This window comes from Nicotiana tabacum, chromosome 19 (genome assembly GCF_000715075.1).
Source record: "Nicotiana tabacum cultivar K326 chromosome 19, ASM71507v2, whole genome shotgun sequence".
Taxonomy (NCBI): domain Eukaryota; kingdom Viridiplantae; phylum Streptophyta; class Magnoliopsida; order Solanales; family Solanaceae; genus Nicotiana; species Nicotiana tabacum.
Window position 1 is genome coordinate 147,098,476 of NC_134098.1, and position 19,332 is coordinate 147,117,807.

General features: G+C 37.6%; 2 protein-coding genes across 2 annotated transcripts; both read left to right on the forward strand.

The window, feature by feature from the left end:
* Positions 1-469: 469 nt before the first annotated feature.
* LOC107807100 (aspartic proteinase CDR1-like) lies at positions 470-1,090 on the forward strand. Its single transcript, XM_016631394.2, has one exon. It carries the CDS (start codon positions 470-472, stop codon positions 1,088-1,090), a length of 621 nt encoding a protein of 206 aa, XP_016486880.2.
* Positions 1,091-14,040: 12,950 nt separating this feature from the next.
* LOC142173773 (uncharacterized) lies at positions 14,041-14,487 on the forward strand. The gene has a single exon (XM_075239422.1). The coding sequence runs from the start codon at positions 14,041-14,043 to the stop codon at positions 14,485-14,487; it is 447 nt and encodes a 148-aa protein (XP_075095523.1).
* The last annotated feature ends 4,845 nt before the right edge of the window (positions 14,488-19,332 follow it).

The window sequence follows — 19,332 nt, forward strand, 5'->3', positions numbered from 1 at the left end:
TAATTTGAGACAACTATTCAGCTTATCCACCGTTTTCAAAAATAATGTCTCCTATATCTTCTCCAAATTCACTCCGGACTGAGTTAGTACCTGACCCTCTAGGTGCATACTTTATAAACTTTTCTGTTGGAACTCCTCCAAAGTTCCAACTGGCACTTATTGACACTGGCAGTCATATTAATTCGATACAATGCCAACCTTGCCTAGATTGTTACAAGCAAGATATCCCCATCTTCTATCCCGTAAACTCTTCAACCTTTAAGTTGATATCCTGTAATTCAGACAAATGCTTTTAGAATAGCTGCCAAAGGAATTGTATTCTGCGACCCACGTTGCTAGTAGTTACTCATTTGGTGATGTAGCCACAAAAACTTTCACTTTCTATTATGAAAATGGAGAAAAAATTTCTTTCCCAAGTATTGTTTATGGATGTGGTCACATATCCAAATCTACACTAGTGAACCCTATGATGTCTGGCGTAATAGACCTTGGCGCTTCTCATGCGTCTTTAGTGTCGCAACTTAGTCTAACATTTGGACAAAAACTTTCCTACTGTTTTGTGCCAAGGGTACAACTAGATATCCCTAGCAAACTTACCTTTGGTGACAATCGAGTTATTGTTAAACCTACCTTTGTGCACTATTTCTTGACCCTCTTAGGCATACCGGTTGGTGAACAAAAACATGACCTTGTTGTTAATTTCTCTACTATTTTTCAAGAGGAAAATATTGTGATTGACTTAGGAACTACTTATACTTTCCTTGCTGCACCGTTTTACAATCAATTCGATACATTGGTGAGAGAAGCCATTAAAGTAGAACCGTGGGATGACAACTCATCATCTGGGCTAAGTCTCTGCTACAAAGATCTGAAAGGCACTGATATTCCTCCAATGACGCTTTATTTTATTGGAGCTGATGTCCTATTGTCTGGGGAGAATATAATGCCTCCAATTCTAAATAGTAGCAGAATTCAGTGCCTAGCCTTTAAACGACCGGAAGATCAGTCTTTCTTTGGCAATATGGCCCAATCAAACTTTCTCGTTGGATACAATTTAGATAAAAATGATCGTATCTTTCAAGGCCATTGATTGCAACAAGTTGACCTGATTTAGTTCCAAAATAGGTTTCAGTCCGTATTATGAAATTATAATCTACTTTGCTATTTGTGAAGTTCCGTCCATATCTACCTATTAACAAAGAAAATATTTATTAGTGCTTGTTTATATTCTCTGTAATTGTACTTATTTGTCAGGGTTCATAATCATCATTTTATAATAAACATGATCAAACAAGAAAATAAGATTATTATAATGTATGCACGAAAAAAACCATATATTTACGAATAAAACTTTTCAACATGGTGTTAAAGAAATTTTCAAGGATTGAAAATTACTCCAACATATCGCTTCGGGCATAGTTAGTTATCCAAAGTAAGTTATGTTTTAGTAACGAAACATAAAAGATACATGTGCTATGAACATATAGAATGCGTGCATGAGATGTGCATCTTTTCTAGCCATAAAAATTTATCTTGATCTACCGTGCCCTAAACATATTTGTTAGCAATATCAATACTTTATGGCTTCAACACAAATTTAATCCACTACTTCACATCCAAATCACCTTTTTTTCATTAGCCTCTACTAAATTGAAAATGCATAAAAAATATCATATTTATGAGTGCATGAAATGTGCATCTTTATTAGTTATAACAATCTTTGTCTGATAATTAACGCAATCTGATACTATAAAAGAAGGACTTTATATATATATATCAAACGCTAATATTTGTTTGTTAGTTTTGCATTTTAAAACAAAATATATATATGAAATTAATGGTATTTTCTTAAAACTATAATATTGATAACCAAATATTGACTCATAAAATAGTTATAGGTCCACACAAATTGACACATAAGGAGTATTAAAAGGTTATCCCTTTTCTTTGCCTAAAGAGTGAACAAGTTTATACTAAGAGATTTCTATTATTAGGGAACAAGTTTACCTATAAATATATATAGGCTCTCTCTTTCATATTTGAAGGCTCAACGGATGGTTGGGAAGGGGTGTCTATCATATTTGTCCTTTGTGAGAGATGTTAATGCTGATACTCCTACTATTGATTTTGTATCGGTAGTATGATACTTTCTGGATGTGTTTCCTATAGACCTGACGGGCATGCCACCCAACAAGGATATTGATATTAGTATTGACTTGATGCCGGGCACTCAACCCATTTCTATTCCTCAGTATCGTATGGCAACAACTGAGTTGAAGGAATTGAAAGAGCGAGGGTGTTCTCTGAGATTGACTTGAGGTTTGGGTATTACCAGTTGAAGATTTGGGACTCGAATATTCTCCAGACGACATTCAGGACCCGCTACGGTCACTATGAGTTCCTTGTGATGTCTTTTGGGCTGACCAATGCCCCAGCAACATTCATGCATCTGATGAACAGTGTATTTCAGCCATATCTTGACTCGGTTGTCATAGTGTTCATTGATGATATCCTGGTTTACTCACGTATCCAGGAGGATCAAGCACAACTAGGGATGAGCGTTCGATACTTCGATATGGTATTTAATAATTACGGTTTGATATTTCGATATTCGATATATCAATTGTGCATACCATATACAATACTAAAGAAGTTCGGTACGATTCAATATTTTCGTATTTGGTTCGGTACGGTTTCGATATCATACCAAAGTCTTTCAAATCTCCCAAGATTATGCTATGCCTATTACCTAACGTCTCTTCTGACTTCTGCTGAGAATTCAACCACTCAAAGGAAAACTTAGAAAATGAATCTTGATAATTACATAGAGTAAAAAATAATTCCTGGAGTGCAGTGACCTAGATTTAACAGTTGCAACATTGGATTCTGAAAAGAAAATGTGAACATTGCAAATAGACAGCAGGAAATTTATGCTCTAAGATGATATTTTTCTTTCTTTCTTACTCTTTTACTCTAAGATGATATTGTTCTTTTGTCAGTAGCCTAAGGGAATCTGGCAAAGCTTTTCAAAGGAATGTAATGTTTGAAAAATCTAGCGACTCGAGCTTCTTGATTTTATTTTAATGTAGTCCTTCTCAGCTGGCAACCTCAGTGCTCTTTGACGGTAATTTCCTAGAAAAGAAAAATTTAAGATTGAGTTTGGCAAAAACAATGATTCTTAAATTCTTAAGTTCAAGTACGTAACTCAGATCTTTTCACTAGCTAAAACCCCCAAAACATTTATTCTTTAAATGCTCAAAAATAGATTATTCAACATAAGAAACTTAATGAAATATAACAAGTTGAAACTAACATAAAACCTGAAGAATGAAGAAGTTGTGAACCTGTTGAAGACTTGAAGATTGAAAAATAAAGGTCAACAATGAGTAAATAAACAGTTGCTGAGGAGAGGAGTCGTTGTCGCCGAGGTCGTGAAGTCTTTGTCGTCATCTCTCCTATTGTAGTCATGAATTACAGAAAAAGTCAAGCAATGTTTTTGAGAGAAATTAGGGTTAGAAAATAGAAAAGGGAAGGGGTAAGCAGAAGCTAAGTTTTTCTGTATGCTCTCTAAGTCTCTACGCCCTAAGGGACTAACTAAGGCCTAAGGGATTAGGGGTGTTGGGCTTAGGTTTATTCTTGATTGGGCTGAAAAATAAAAATAGATATGGGCTTGGACTTAATATATTTCGGTATACCGAAATATCAAAAAATCAATACCGAGTACCGAACCAAAATACCAAAAAATCTATACTGAATAATACCAAAAAACTGAAAAACTGGATATCGAAATACAAAATTAATTTGGTTCAATTCAGAATTTGGTTTTTCAAATTTTATGCCCATCCCTATGCACAACATTTGAGGATTGTACTACAGAGGCTGAAGGGGGAGAATTTTTATGCCAAGTTCTCCAAGTGTGAGTTTTAACTTAGTTCTGTGGCGTTCTTGGGGCACGTGGTGTCCAGTGAGGGGATGAAGGTGGATCCATAGAAGATAGAGGCAGTTCATAGTTGGCCCAGATCGTCGCAACTACTGAGATTCAAAGCTTTCTTGGCTTGGCCGGTTATTATCGTCGCTTCGTGGAGGGTCTTCTCGTCTATTGTAGCGCCTTTGACCAAATTGACTCAGAAGGGTGCTCCATTTAGGTGGTTGGATGAGTGTGAAGAGAGCTTTCAAAAGCTCAAGACTTCCTTAACCACAACTCCAGTTCTAGTTTTGCCTTCAGCATCAAGATCTTATACAGTGTATTGTGATGCATCTCGGATCGGTATCGGGTGTGTCTTGATGCACGAGGGTAGAGTGATTGCTTATGCTTCGCGTTAGTTGAAGCCCCGTGGGAAGAACTACACTGTTCATGATTTGGAGTTGGCAGCCATCGTTCATGCATTGGAGATTTGGAGGCATTATATATACGGTGTGTCTTGTGAGGTATTTACGGATCATCGGAGTCTCCAGCACTTGTTCAAACAAAAAGATCTAAACTTGAGGCAGCAAAGATGGTTGGGGTTGCTAAAGGACTATGATATTACCTTTTTGTATCATCCCGGGAAGGCCAATATGGTGGCCGATGCCCTAAGTAGAAAAGCGGTGAGTATGGGTAGCCTTGCATTTATTCCTATTGGTGAGAGAACGTTTGCAGTTGATGTTTAGGCCTTGGCAAACCAGTTTGTGAGATTAGATATTTTTCAGAGCCCAATCGGGTTCTAGCTTGTATGGTTTCTCGATCTTCCTTATATGATCACATCAGAGAGCGCCAATATGATGATCCTCATTTGCTTGTCCTTAAGGACATAGTTTAGCACGGTGATGCGAAAGATGTTACTATTAGGGATGATGAGGTGTTGAGGATGCATGGTCAGATTTGTGTGCCTAATGTAGATGGGCTATATGAGTTGATCTTTGAGGAGGCCCACATTTTGCGATATTCCATTCATCCGTGTGCCGCAATGATGTATCAGGACTTGAGGCAGCACTATTGGTGGAGGAATATGAAGAAGAGTTACGCCGATCGGAAGGTTCATGATGTTGCTTACATGGTTAGGGAGAAAGTACTACTCAGAGTTTCGCCCATGAAGGGTGTTATGAGGTTCGGCAAGAAGGGCAAGTTGAGCCCTCGGTACATTGGTTTGTTTGAGGTGCTTCAGAGGATTGGAGAGGTGGCTTAAAAGCTTGCCTTGTCGCCTAGTCTATCGAGTGTTTATCCAGTGTTTCATGTTTCTATGCTCCGGAAGTATGTTGGTGATCCGCCTCATGTTATGGTCTCCAGCATGGCTCAGTTGGATGGTGATTTGACTTATAATGTGGAGCAGGTGGTCATTTTGGACCGACAAGTTCAAAAGTAGAGGTCAAAGAACATAGCTTCATTAAAGGTGCAGTGGAGAGGTCAGCCAATCGAGAAAGCTACTTGGGAGACCGAGCGGGAGATGCGAAGCAGATAGCTACGCCTATTTGAGACTCCAGGTATGTTTCTAGACCCGTTCAAGGACGAACGTTTGTTTAAGAGGGTAGGATGTAATGACATGGCTGGTTGTTTTGATTGTTGTAGCCTTGTTCCCCCATTTACTTCTTATTTTATGCTCAATTTTTGTTATGTGACTTGTCGGGGTAGTTGGTTTGGTTCCGGAGATGTTTCAGAATGAGATGAGACACTTAGTCTCAAGATTGGACGCTTAAGTTGAAAAGGTTAATCAGATATTGACTTATGTGTTAATGGCTCCGAATTGGAGTTTTGATGGTTCTGATAGCTCCGTTGGGTGATTTTGGACTTATGAGTGAGTCTGGATAGTGATTTGGAAGTCTGTAGTTGATTTAGTCTTGAAATGACGAAAGTTGGAAAATTAGAAGTTTTGGAAATTGAGAAGTTTGACCAAGAGTTGACTTTGTGGTTATCGGACTCGAATTTTGATTCTGGGAATTGGAGTAGGTCCGTTGTGTCTTTTATGACTTGTGTGAAAAACTTTGAGGTCAATCAGACGTGATTTGATAGGTTTCGGCATCGATTGTAGAAATTGGAATTTATTAGTTTTCATTAGGTTTGAATTGGGGTGCGATTCGTGTTTTTGATGTTGTTTTATGTTATTTGAGGCCTCTACTAAGTTCGTATCGTATTTTAGGACTTGTTTGTATAATCGGTTGAGGTCACGGGGGCATTGGGTGGATTTCGGAGGGTTAGCAGAAGAATTTTAAACTTGAGAAAATGTTGATGGTTGTTGGACTGGTGAGAGAATCCATTGAAGTAGAACAGTGGGTTGACAACTCATCATCTGGGTTGACTCTCTACTACAAAGATCTAAAAGGCACTGATATTTCTTCAATGATGCTTTATTTTATTAGAGTTGATGTGCCATTGTCTACGGAGATATAATGCCTCCAATTCAAAACTGTGCCATTGAAGGAACTTTTGACCTACGAAAGATTTGAGAAGCAACTAAGCCAAGAAGATAGAGGAATTCATCAAGATTTCAACCAACAATCAGTGCAATAGAGGAGTTTGTATCGAATCATTACCATTAATGTTTTTCTTTATGTTTTAAAGCCTAATTGAGATGACTTTTTCCCTTGTTATGGAGTAATTCCCCTTAGGGTGTTGACATATATGGTGTATTGATAACTTGATTAGGGATTAGATTCTTGACAATTGTTTGAATTAATTAATGGAGTTTTAATTCGTACTGTGAAGTTATTTATTATTTTGATTAATCGAAAGATCGGCTTGATATTGAATTTCTTTACATCATACACTCTAGTCTAAATTCGTGATTCAACTAGGTAATCAAAAGAGCCTCTTGAATTATTAATCGAACTAGAAAATAGAGAAATATTTGTGAGAAGTTACCCTTTAGACTAAAACCATCATTTTATTCGTTGCAATTATTCATCGTGCTTCAGTTGGATTAATTACTAACATTAACGTTTAGTCAAAAGAGGAGCATTAACTTCAAATATAATATAATTATCTGTTGAATTCGTAAGAATCAACAGTATTATAGAGTGAACTAATTCAATTGGATCCCGAGTCAATTGTATTGCACCTGTCTAGTCAATTGCCCTTATTTCTCTCATTGATAATTCTTTGTTGCTCATATGTTATCTTCCGTGATCAGTTGTTAATCGTAGTTGATAATCATTCAATCAAGAGATACTTTTCCTAGATAGTAATTAACTAAATATTATTCGAACACTCTTTAAATTAAATCCTTGTGGAGACGATAAATTAACTATACTATCTTAGACTAGCGAGCAATAATTTAGTGTTGTGTTTTGCGCTCTTCAAATTTTGGCGTCGTTGCCGGGGATTGGCAATCAATAGTGTTCAAATCTCACTTGTGTGCAGGCAACATGTTTAACTTCTCTGGTGTATGACTCGATCTTCTTCAAAAGAAGTGATTCCATACAATCCAGAGGTGGAAAAGCATCTGCGATAGTTGACGAAAGAGAAAGAACTCACTAGAAATATTTTGTGGAAACCTTCAACCCAAGTACACATGGATAATAAAAGTGATGATGGGGTAGACTTAGCTGCAATAGAGGCAACACAACAAAGAGAGCAAGCTACACAAATGGCAACTGAAGCAGCCCTTTGAGTTGCTGATGAGACTATCGAAGATGATGGGGGTCAAAGATTCAATCTAAATTGACTCTTGGATGAAGACCAGTTCAAAAATATGGCTCTGATGCCTGGAAGAGCATTAGGTAATTATGCTAGACCGGTATACAATCAAGACTGTCAAGTGTGTGACCTCCACCCATAGCAACAAATTATTTTGAGTTTAACCAAGGCTTGCTTCAAACCATCAAGAACAACTATGTATTTAAAGGGAAGGCCAATGAAGATCCTAACACTTACTTGATGGACTTTAATGAAATCATGAATACCTTCTAGTATAATGGATTATCAAAAGATGCGGTCTACTTAAGGGCATTCCCCTTTTCATTGAAGGATGACGCGAAGCACTGGCTTTGAAGCTTACCATCTGGGTCGATCAGGACATGGAAGATATGACTAAAACGTTCCTTGACAAGTAATTCTCAGCTGCAAAAATAGTGAAATTCAGAAGGGAAATCCACAACTTATGCTAGAAGGACACTGAAACGGTCTTCGAAGCTTGGGAAAGATACAAGGAGATAGTGAAAAAGTGTCAGCATAATGGAATCAGATTGTGGATGCAACTCCAACTTTTGGGATGGACTAGCACCTTCCTCATGACGAACTCTGAGTACTGCAGTTAGAGGCTCTTTAATGAAGAAAACTCCTGAGGAGATTGTTGCGATTCTTGATGAGCTCTCTGAAGTTGATAACCAATGACCCACTGAGAGTAATGATAGAAGAAAATCAGTTGGGGTTCACCAGGTAGACTCAAACACATCAGTGCAAGCCCAACTAGACACCATGGGCAGAGAGATAAGAAAGTTAACCTTAGCTAAGGTCCAGAGCCAGTCATCATCAGCTTGTGACTTTTGTGGAATGGGTCATCCAACGCATGTTTGTCAATCCTCGACTACAGATGAAGTGGTAAATTTTGTGGGGGGATTTAACAGAGGAAACTACCATAGTGGCAATAATTTTAATTCCATGGGGCAGAGGCACATAGGTTTTTCTTGGAGTTCACCAGTTGGTAGTACGAATGCATGACAACAGAATAACTCCAGACCCCAGGTACAAGGAGCTCCTGGTTTTCTCAATTAGTAGAGACAACAATACCATCCTCCATAGTCGAATTATTCTAGCATGGAAGATCTGATGAAGACCTTTATTATTAAGACAAATGAGAGGCTTGAAACTCATGGAACAACTATTCGAAACTTGGAAAGACAGGTGGGTCAACTTGCTAATATATTGTCTGAGAGGGTTCAGGAACTCTCCCTACTGATATTGAAAGAAATCCAAAAGAGAAAATAAATGCAGTGTCTTTGAGAAGTGGGAAAGTATTAAAGGACCTCATAGCAAAATAAAAGGGTGAGTTGATTGAAAGACAAGAAGAAATTAAACAGGAGCAGAAAGAGAGCAACAATCAAGAAGGTGAAGTGAGGGTAGATCCATATGATGGCCTGAAGAAGAAATGGAGGAGAAGGAGGAAAGCAAATACATACCTGCCTTAACTTTTCCCAGAATCAAAGAAGAGAGAAGTTGGACAAACAATTTGGGTTTTTTCTATAAGTGCTTAAGCAGGTGCATGTTAATCTACCTTTCATAGAGGTTCTCTCTCAGATGTGCCAACCTATGCTAAGTTCATGAAAGGAGATATTGTCCAATAAACGTAAGGTTAAAAGGGCATCGATTGTCTAGCTCACAGAGCATTGTAGTGCCATTTTGCAAAATAAGCTCTCTCAAAAGTGTGGAGATCCGGGAAGTTTTACTATACCTTGATCTTTAGGAAGTACTAAGTTTGAAAAATATTTGTGTGATTCAGGTACTTCTATTAATCTTATGCCTTTGTCTATTTGCAGGAAATTGGAAAGAGAGATTTGAGAAATCAGATCTATACTTGTATCTTTGCAGCCGACGGATCAGACCACAATCATACCTAAAGGAATTGTGGAAGATGTGATAGTTCGGATGAATAAATTTGTGTTCCCTGTGGGCTCCATTATGGTGAATATGGAAGAGAATAGAGAGGTACCTATGATTTTAGGGAGACCCTTCTTGGCAACTGGCAAATTTATTCTGGACATTCAAGAAAGGCAGCTCATGCTGAGAGCGGGGGAACAAAGGGTGATTTTCAAGTATAGGAAGCAATGGGAGCACCTATTGACGAGACAACTGCACATTCTGAATTCAAGACAAGGGCCCTAAAAGAGCGAGCTGGAGAGAGTAAGCATGACAAGTGTGGGGTGTACCCAAAGAAGGCAGAAAAATAACTTTCATCATGGATGTGTGCACTGGGTCGGGCGTGCAAATGGGATCTCGACTTCGATTCAGACCCATATTAGATGATTAAAGGGACTTTTCTTCACCTCTTGCCTTTTATTTATGTGTCATATAGACATGCCACAATTTTTGAGGGATCAAAGTTGAAAAAAAAAGTTTTTTTTTTCTGAGGTAGTGTAATAATTTCCTCTTAGTTTTTCTTTGTGCCGCAGTTCTTTTCCAAGGGTTTTGCTTGAATCGGGTGTAGTCAGTTTTTATTTTATCGTGAATAGAGAAGTCTTATGCTATGGTGTTAAATGGAGCTGGCGTTTTTTGACTTTGTTGTGCCTTGAGAGTGGTGGGTGCCTTAGTTGTGACGCCTAGGATCAATTCTTGTCTCATGTATTATAGTGCCTTGAATTGTGTGATTTTATCTTTGCTTAACTGCTTTGACTAGAGAGTCAGGATATATCCGATCCTAAGTGAGTTATGTGCCAATGTGCGTGTGAGGATTTTGTCGATATTTTGTGTATGTTAGTTGATATCTACAACTTGCCCTGTGGGTTTGCATTGTGAAATAGAAGTCTTGTTTAGTCTTGGAAGTGATATAGGCGTTTCTTTATTGAGATAAATATATATATTTACCCACCTAATTATTGTGTATCTTTGTTAGCCCCATTGATCCTGTAATTCTATTTCTTTGACAACCACACTACAAGTCTGACCCCTTTGTTGAATTGACCATTTGCTTGAACATTTTATCTCTCATGAGCATTTGAAATATTTATGAGCTTGTTACAAGCTAAGTGGATGTATGGTTGAGTTTTTGAGTGGAACTATAGAAAAGAAGAAGGGGCACTATTTGAAAAATTTGTCAGAGCCACTTGTAGGGAATTGGAAAAATAATCAGAACTTAGAAAGAAAGAAAGAAAAAAACGAGGGCAAAAAAGTTTGTGTATATATTAGAGAAAATAAATTTGATTCCTTGCTAGTGGTAGTTCTCATATTGTTTGTGCTTAAAGAAATTAGGAGCTTCATGTTATTAGGCTGTGAAGGTTGGGATTTGGTTCAACATAAATGTGGGGTTTGAATTGTTAATGTATTTATATTAAAGTACTTAGGGAGGTGTAGTCACTATATCCAAATATATCCTACCCATCCCGCAACCTACATTACAACCAATTAAAGCCTTACTTGATCTTTGACTGAATGAGCTCAAATTAGTAGATTATTACACTACGGGCAAGCCTATGGTACGTCTTCTGTGGCATAGGAATCTTAATTCTGAGAGCGAGTAAATTCTTTCTATCTTGAGTTCCTAATTGTTCTTGAACCTTATTGTGTGTGGAACAACTCTCTATTGTTTGTGTGAGGGCACATGACTTGTGATGAAAAGGTAACTTCGTTGACCTTTGTATTAGTGTAAGTGAGTAGGTTTTGAAAAATACATGGTGCTTATGAGTTAAATCTTGAGACTAGGATGTTACGGTATGGTGCTTAGACAACTTTAATTATTCTTGCCAGGATGAGTTAGGAGAGTTGCTTGAAAATGTCGTCTCTATTTGAAATGTAGTTTGATTGCTCGAGGACGAGCAATGGTTTAAGTGTCGGGTGTTGATAGTAGGCTAGAAACCCATATTTTAGTCGTATATTACACTCTAATCAGTGCATTTTACTTGTGTTTGATCTTAAATGATGGTGATTTGCACTTATTACGTGTTTTATGCCTTGTACGAAATGATTCCGGGCTATTAAGATAATTTGGAGTTAAATCGAATAAGTTGGAGTTTTGAAGTCTGAGTAAAAGCTCAAGAAATTAAGCCGGGATCACGTTCGGGGGTCAAGGACCAAGTTTTGATGTCAAAAAGTGAGAATAAAAGATTACCCTGAGAAAAATGCACTACCACACAGCGGGGCGCAAGGTGGTAGTACATTTTTCTGCAGAGTGTAAAAATCGGCCCTAAGTTCTCCACTGGAGCGACGCGCATGGGGAACCGTGCCATGTGTCGCGCATATGTACTTTTGTGAGAGTGCTTTCCCGTTTTGGCTTGGAAAGAGCCGTCCGGAGCCGTTCCTACATGGTATAAATACACCAAAAATATATTTTTTAAGAAACGTTTGACCTACGAAAGATTTGAGAAGCAACTAAGGCAAGAAGACACAAGAATTCATCAAATTTTCAACCAACAATTAGTGTAAATGCCTATATATATATATATATATATATATATATATATATATATATATATATATATATATATATATATATATATATATATATATATATATATATATATATATATATATATATATATATATGTGTGTGTGTGTGTGTGTGTGTGTGTGTGTGTGTGTGTGTGTGTGTGTATTTGTGTATGTGTAGGTTTAAAGAGTTGATTAATAGTTTGATAAATGGGGTAGGGATTGTGCTAGTTGAATTTTAAAGACATTTGGCCAAATATTGGCCCAAATTAGTGGCCCAATTCGATTGACCCAATCTAGATCAAGGCCAGCCCGTGTTGCAATCTAAACATCGTAATTTTATGACAAAACTACGCCGGTTCGTCTAGTGATCCAGAGATCAAATCTCAGTCGTTTAAGATATTTTGATCCAATAGTTCCGAGGCCCTCATCACCCATGGTATTTAATCCCCAAAATCCTGAAATTTTGCCCCTAATTTCCCCTATTAGTATCACTTTCTTCTCCCTCTCTTCTCACTCTCACCCTCTCTCTGCGCTACCACTTTTCCCCACCGTGCACCGCCATCGGAAATCACCCTCCAACGACGAACGGCCTCCAATCGGCCCCATTTTTTCACCATCTCCTTATCCCCTCTTCATCTTTCCATATCTCCAACCCGAATCCTCAAACTCCCTCTCAAACTCCACAAATCCGGCCAAATCCGAGACCCTAGCCACCCGAATTTTCTTTCTTTCTTTCTCAAATTCGCTTCGAATCCGACCACCCCACCACACAAACCTCACATAAACAGTAGATCTCCTAGACATCTACACTTCCCTTTTAGTTTCACCCCCCAAAGGCACCACCACTGCCATCCTACTACTCCTAATGTCAATTCAGCATCGCCACTACCACCACTGCTCCTCCACTCTAGCCTTATCTCAACCTAAAGGCATGTGTTCTTTTCTATCACGAAGACGAAACTTGTTTGGTTTGGCGCCTGCTAAAAGAAAATGTGTGCTTCAATGTAGGACAACCCCTGCTCGATATTTCCGGCATCTTCTCGCTACTTGAATTTGCTTTGAGCATACTTGTTAGGTATTACCATCATACCTTTGTTTAACTTTTGGCTTTTAATAGCAGTAGGTTAATTTTTTATTTTTATTTTTCGGTTTTAATCAAGCACTGTTAATTAGAGTTTTTAGTTAGTACATTATTGATTAGTTATCTTTGTTTGTATTGATTAGTAGTTTGTTGGACAGTTAGTGATCAAACTAATTTTTAGCTATTAATCGTGAGCCTCGACTTATGGTAGAGCCTCAATCTTTTCCATACCTCTTTGTTTCTATTTTCTGGTCTTAGTTAGTTTAAATTTAGGATCGATTGTATTGTGGTTATCACTTGCCCTATAGTTTGTTAGTTGATACAATTGTTTCTTTAAATTGAAATCAATTAGCGAATTAACATGTTGTTTATTGTTAGTGTTAGAAATAAAAATGGCCATCTTATCGAACCTTTTGGTGGTGGTATGGAGAGAGACAAGAGAGACAAAGGCGACTAGGTTTTACTTATGTTACTTTGTGTCCGAAGAGAGGTGTATATCTTACAAAAATGGGTCAAGACATATTGGACTCCACTGTGATTGGGCTTGTTTTACTTTGGATTTAGCTTTCAACAATTGAGCCTTAAAGCTTCAGCTATTTTTATTGACCCATTCTAGAAGGACCCAAAAGATAATAAAATTATTCTTTTGTAAATATTCCTTAATTAGTTACAATAGATGTTAGGAGTAGACAAGTAAAATACTGCCAGCTGACAAAGTTTGTTTAGACTAGATTCCATTCTATTGTATTTATACGTTACACTGTATAGAGAAATAAACACAGAAAATTTTCCAAAATCATTTCTTTCATTCTCTTCATGGTATTAGAGCATGAATAATCTGCTCTTCCTTTTCACGATCCTTTTTGCTTCATTTATTTTTATTTTTTCTTTCTTCTTTCTTCAAGCTATGGGTACCACTGCTCAGACCCTGGATTCACTTGCATTATCCATTTCCACAGACAATCCTACTGTGCATGCAACTTCAATTATGAGTGGAGTGGTTGATTCATCACATCCTTACTATCTTCATCCTTTGGATTATTCAGGGATGAATCTTGTTTCCACAGTTTTTGATGGAAGAAGCTATAGTGGATGGAGAAGAGCTGTAATAATTGCTTTATCTACAAAGAATAAGTTAGTTCTCATTGATAGAACTCTTACTATTCCACAAGCTGATTCTGGACTTCAAAAGACCCGAGCTAGGTGTAATGACATAGTACTGTCATGGCTACTCAATTCTCTATCTAAGGAGATAGCTGAGAGTGTGCTTTACTCTCAAAGTGCGAAGGACTTATGGAGTGATTTAGAGGACAGATTAAGACAAACAAATGGTGTAACGTTATTTCAGTTATAAAAGAAACTTAGTGTTGTGGTGCAAGGTAATTCTAGTATATCAACCTACTTTACTAAGATGAAAAGCCTATGGGATGAGCTTGATACTTTGAGTACTTTTTTTATATGTGTTTGTGAATGTGACTGTGGTGCCAAGGTGAAGAACTTCAAGGCACATCAAGATGAAAGGTTGCTACAGTTTTTGATGTGTTTAAATGACACATTCATAGGTGTTAGGAGTAATATACTATTGTCTTCACCCTTACCTTTCATTGGACATGTTTATTCATTTGTGATACAGGATGAGAAACAAAGAGTTATCCATGCTACTCCTACATATCGAGGAGATTCTGGATCCTTCCTTGCTACAAACCTATAGGGAAATGAAAGAAGATTCAATTAGAACAAAGGACAGAAGGGAGGTTTTAATCCTAGAAAGAATGCTAGAATTTAGGAGTACAACTGTCCTCTAAAAAATTAACCTCTCATCAATGCCTACCTCTAATTGAGAAGATCACAGCAAGAATCAGTTGTTAGTCTGCAGTGTTGAGTGCAGGAATCAGTTGTTATATAAAATAGGAGTGCAAATGCCTCAGGATTGTGCTTTTTGCAAAGCAACTACTGAAACACTTGAGCATTTATTCTTTGAATGCTCAGTAACAAGATGAGTGTGGAGCAACCTACTGGTGTTGTTAGGTATGAAAAGGAACATAACTGGCTAGGAATAAGAGCTTAGCTGGGCATGTCGAATGGCTGTAAAGAAGACATGGCGAGGTGACATTACACATCTTACATAGATTTGCTTAGTTCTTTTGTATGTAATTATCTATACATCTTCTGTTTCCAGTTTTATAAGCAATTTCTGGACTTGTAGTAGGCATGGATGAAATGTAATCTAGGACTAGACTTATATTCAGGATAGTAGTTAGTCAGCAACTACTTGGCATTGTATAAATATATTTTTGTTTAATACAATTTTGACTTTAATAAAAAAAAATTCAGGAATTTGTGCTTACTGCAAGAAACCTGGCCATAGCATTGATAAGTGTTATAGGATTCATGGTTTTTCTCCAGATTTTAAATTCACAAAGCAGAGGAAATTTCAGGGCAATGTGCAAGCAAATGATGTGTTTAACACAAATGAAAAGGGAAACGAGGGAAATGCTAATATACTAGGAGTGAAATCACTTACTCAGGAAAATGTGACACAACTATTGCAGTTTCTACAACAGGTTAACATGGGCCAGCAGGGTGCAGGAACCTCTTATGCTTCTGCAAATTTGAGTTGTGCTGGTATAGCCAAGTTTTTCAATTCTTTTGCCCATTTTATTCAAATTGATAGTGATTCATGGATATTAGATGGTGGAGAAACTGAGCATATGACTTTTAACAAAAACTTCTTTATCAACTACAAAGCTTTGCCTAAACCTGTCATGGTCAATTTGCCTAATTCCCATAGAGTAAAGGTTACTCATTCAGGTTCTGTTGTATTATTACCAAATCTAGTTTTGCACAATGTACTGTATATGCCTTCCTTTAGATTCAATTTGTTGTATGTGCATAAGTTATTCAGACAACTTCAACAATATGTTCTTTTCACTTCTAATTCTTATTTTCTGCTGCAGGGCCCTTCACTAAAGAGCCCTATAGAGATTGGTAAGGAGAAATGAGGCATATACATCCTCAAGTCAAGACTAGCAGCTCCAGTTTTTCAATGTTTCCCTAAGTCTAGTACCAATGTAAAAGAAAGGTTGTGGCATTATAGGATAGGCCACATGCCTTTGAGAAATATGAAGAAATATTTTGATGTTTTTGTTCCCTCATGTTTTAATTATTCTACTCCTTGTCTTATTTGTCCTATGGCTAGACAATCCAAGCTTCATTTACCTTCAGGCTCTATATCAACTAAAAAGGTTTTTGAACTAATCCATGTTGGATACTTGGGAACCTTACAAGGATCCCACCTATGATGGTTATAAATATTTCCTCACCATAGTTGATGACTACAATAGAGAGACATGGATTTACTTACTAAATACCAAATCAAATGCTTTCATTGTCATATAATCTTATTTGGCCATGGTAGAAAGGCAATTTCATACAAAAGTTAAGACAATAAGATCAGATAATTCTTCTGAATCAGGGTCTGGTAATGTTCAAACAGAATTCTTTCAATCACATGGAATTATACATCAAACCAGTTGTGTCTCAACTTCACAATAGAATGGAGTTGCGGATAGAAAGTATAAACACTTGCTAGAGACATCTAGAGCCTTGCTGTTTCAATCTCATTTGCCTATATCATTTTGGGGGAATGCCTACTCACATCCACCTACTTGATCAACATATTCCCTTCTAGAGTGTTAAATTTCAAGACTCCTTATGAAGTCCTCTTTCAAGCCAAACCTAATTATTCTGCTTTAAAATGCTTTGGTTGTTTATGTTTTGCCTCTATTCTTTCAAAACATATAACCAAATTTGACTCACGGGTTGTTCCTTGTGTGTTTTTAGGTTATCCACATGGTAAAAAAGTCTATAAAGTTGTTGATCTTAAGACACTAAAAGTCTTCATATCTAGAGATGTAGTATTCCATGAGGAATTCTTTCCCTTTGCTTCTATCAAATCTGATTGTATAGGGACTTCCTATTTGTTTGCTGCTACGTTGCACAATTCCTTTCCCTTAAACTCAGATTCTTTATCACATTTGTGTTCACCAGTCAACCAACATTCTAACCTACCCCTTCCTCTACGACTGTTGTTTCTCCCTCTTTTATCATCTCACCACAGACTCCTTGCCCTAGTGCAATTTTCTTTCCTACCAGTCCATTGCCCACTTCTAGTGTACCTTTTCCCTCACTCTCCTCTTCTGTTTCTCCACCTATACTGGATACCCTCATTAGAAAGTCTACGAGACCTCACAATCCTTCTATATACCTTAAAGATTATATTTGTAATGCTCTTCAACTCTCAGATGTGAGTAATGCCAGTTTTCTTACACCTGTCTATCCCATATCTTTGTCTTTTAGTATCCTACCCATCACTAATCAATAAATGTTAAATTATTTGTCTAATATGCATGAACTTATTAGTTATTCACAGGTTGCACATCACCCAAGCTGACAAAAAGCCATAAAATAGGAAATTACAGCTCTTGAACTCAACAGAACTTGGGAGGTCATGGAATTACCCCCAGGTAGAAAAGGTCTACCTTGTAAATGGGTCTACAAGGTAAAGCAACATTCAGATGGTAGTGTAGAAAGACTAAAGTTCAGGTTGGTGATAAGAGGATATATACAGAAGGAGGGAATAAATTTCAATGAAACTTTTTCCCCGATGGTCAAGATGACCACCATCAGATGCATCCTAGCCATAGCAGTTAAGAAAAGTTGGGGACTTTGTCAATTGGATGTGAACAATATATTCTTACATGGTGATTTAAATGAGGAAGTCTATATTGGCTTTACACCACCTTCTCCTAACCATATTTGTAAGTTGACAAAAGTCCATTTATGGTCTTCATCAAGCTTCTAGGCAATGGTACTCTAAGCTCAATACTACTCTTAATTTTAAGGGGTATACACATTCATTGAATAAGTATTCTTTAATTTTTTAAAAGACAAATTCTTATATCTTTATTGTCGCAGTGTATGTCGATGACATACTATCAACATGTAATGATGCAAAGGAATTGACTGCATTAAAGGATTTTCTACATCAACAATTTAGAATCAAGGACCTTGGAAGCTTACATTATTTTTTGAGCATGGAAGTTCTCCGTGAGCCTTATGGTTTGATTCTATCTCAGAGGAAGTTCACCCTTGATTTACTGCACGAATTTGATTCTCTCCTCAAGACACTTGTTTCCTGTCCTCTTGATCCTTCTGTTCTCCTCTTAGATAAGACTGGTGCTCCTATTTTAGACCCGACCTTGTATTGTCATTTGTTGGGCAAGCTGAACTATTTAACACATACAAGGCCGGATCTGTCTTTTATCGTACACCACCTTAGCCAGTATATGCAGGATCCTTGACAACCCCATCTCAATGATGCACTTTGTGTTCTCCGCTGCTTATTAAAGGATCATGGACTTGGCCTCTTCATGTCTTTATCTCCTTCATATCAACTCCTTGCATTTTGTGATTCCGACTGGGCCACTTGTCCAGATTTGCACCGACCCGTCAGTGGTTTATATATTTCTCTTGGCTCATCTCCAATTTCGTGGGAATCCAAAAGGCATTCGTCTCTATGCTTTGCAGAGGCTGAATACCGCTCAATGTGACGGGTTGTAGCTGAGCTCACTTGGTTGGTACGCCTGTTTGATGATCTTTCTATTCCAATTTCCCTTCATGTTTCTCTTCATTCAGACAGTCAGGCATCAATCCATATCGTGAAAACCCCTATTTTTCGCAAAAGAATTAAGCATATAGAACAAGACTGTCATTTCGTCAGACAACAGTTTCTTGCCGGGCCGATTTCCCTCTCATATGTTCGCTCCTCTTCTCAGCTCGCAGATCTGTTCACAAAGTCTCTCACAAGGCCGGTTCATCACAATCCTTTGGGCAAGTTGGGTGTCCTTTCATCCCCCTCCAACTTGAGGGGTGTGTGCTGGTCTTAGAAATGAAAATGGCAGTCTTCTCGAACTTTCTGATGGTGGTATGCAGAGAGACAAAAGAGACAAAGGTGGCAAGGTTTTACTTATGTTACATTGTGTTTGAAGAGAAGTGTATATCTTATAAAAACGGGTCAAGACATATTGGACTCTACTGTGATTGGGATCGTTTTACTTTGGATTTAGCTTTAAACAATTGGTCCTTAAAGCTTCAGCTATTTTTATTGACCCATTATAGAAGGACCCAAAAGATACAA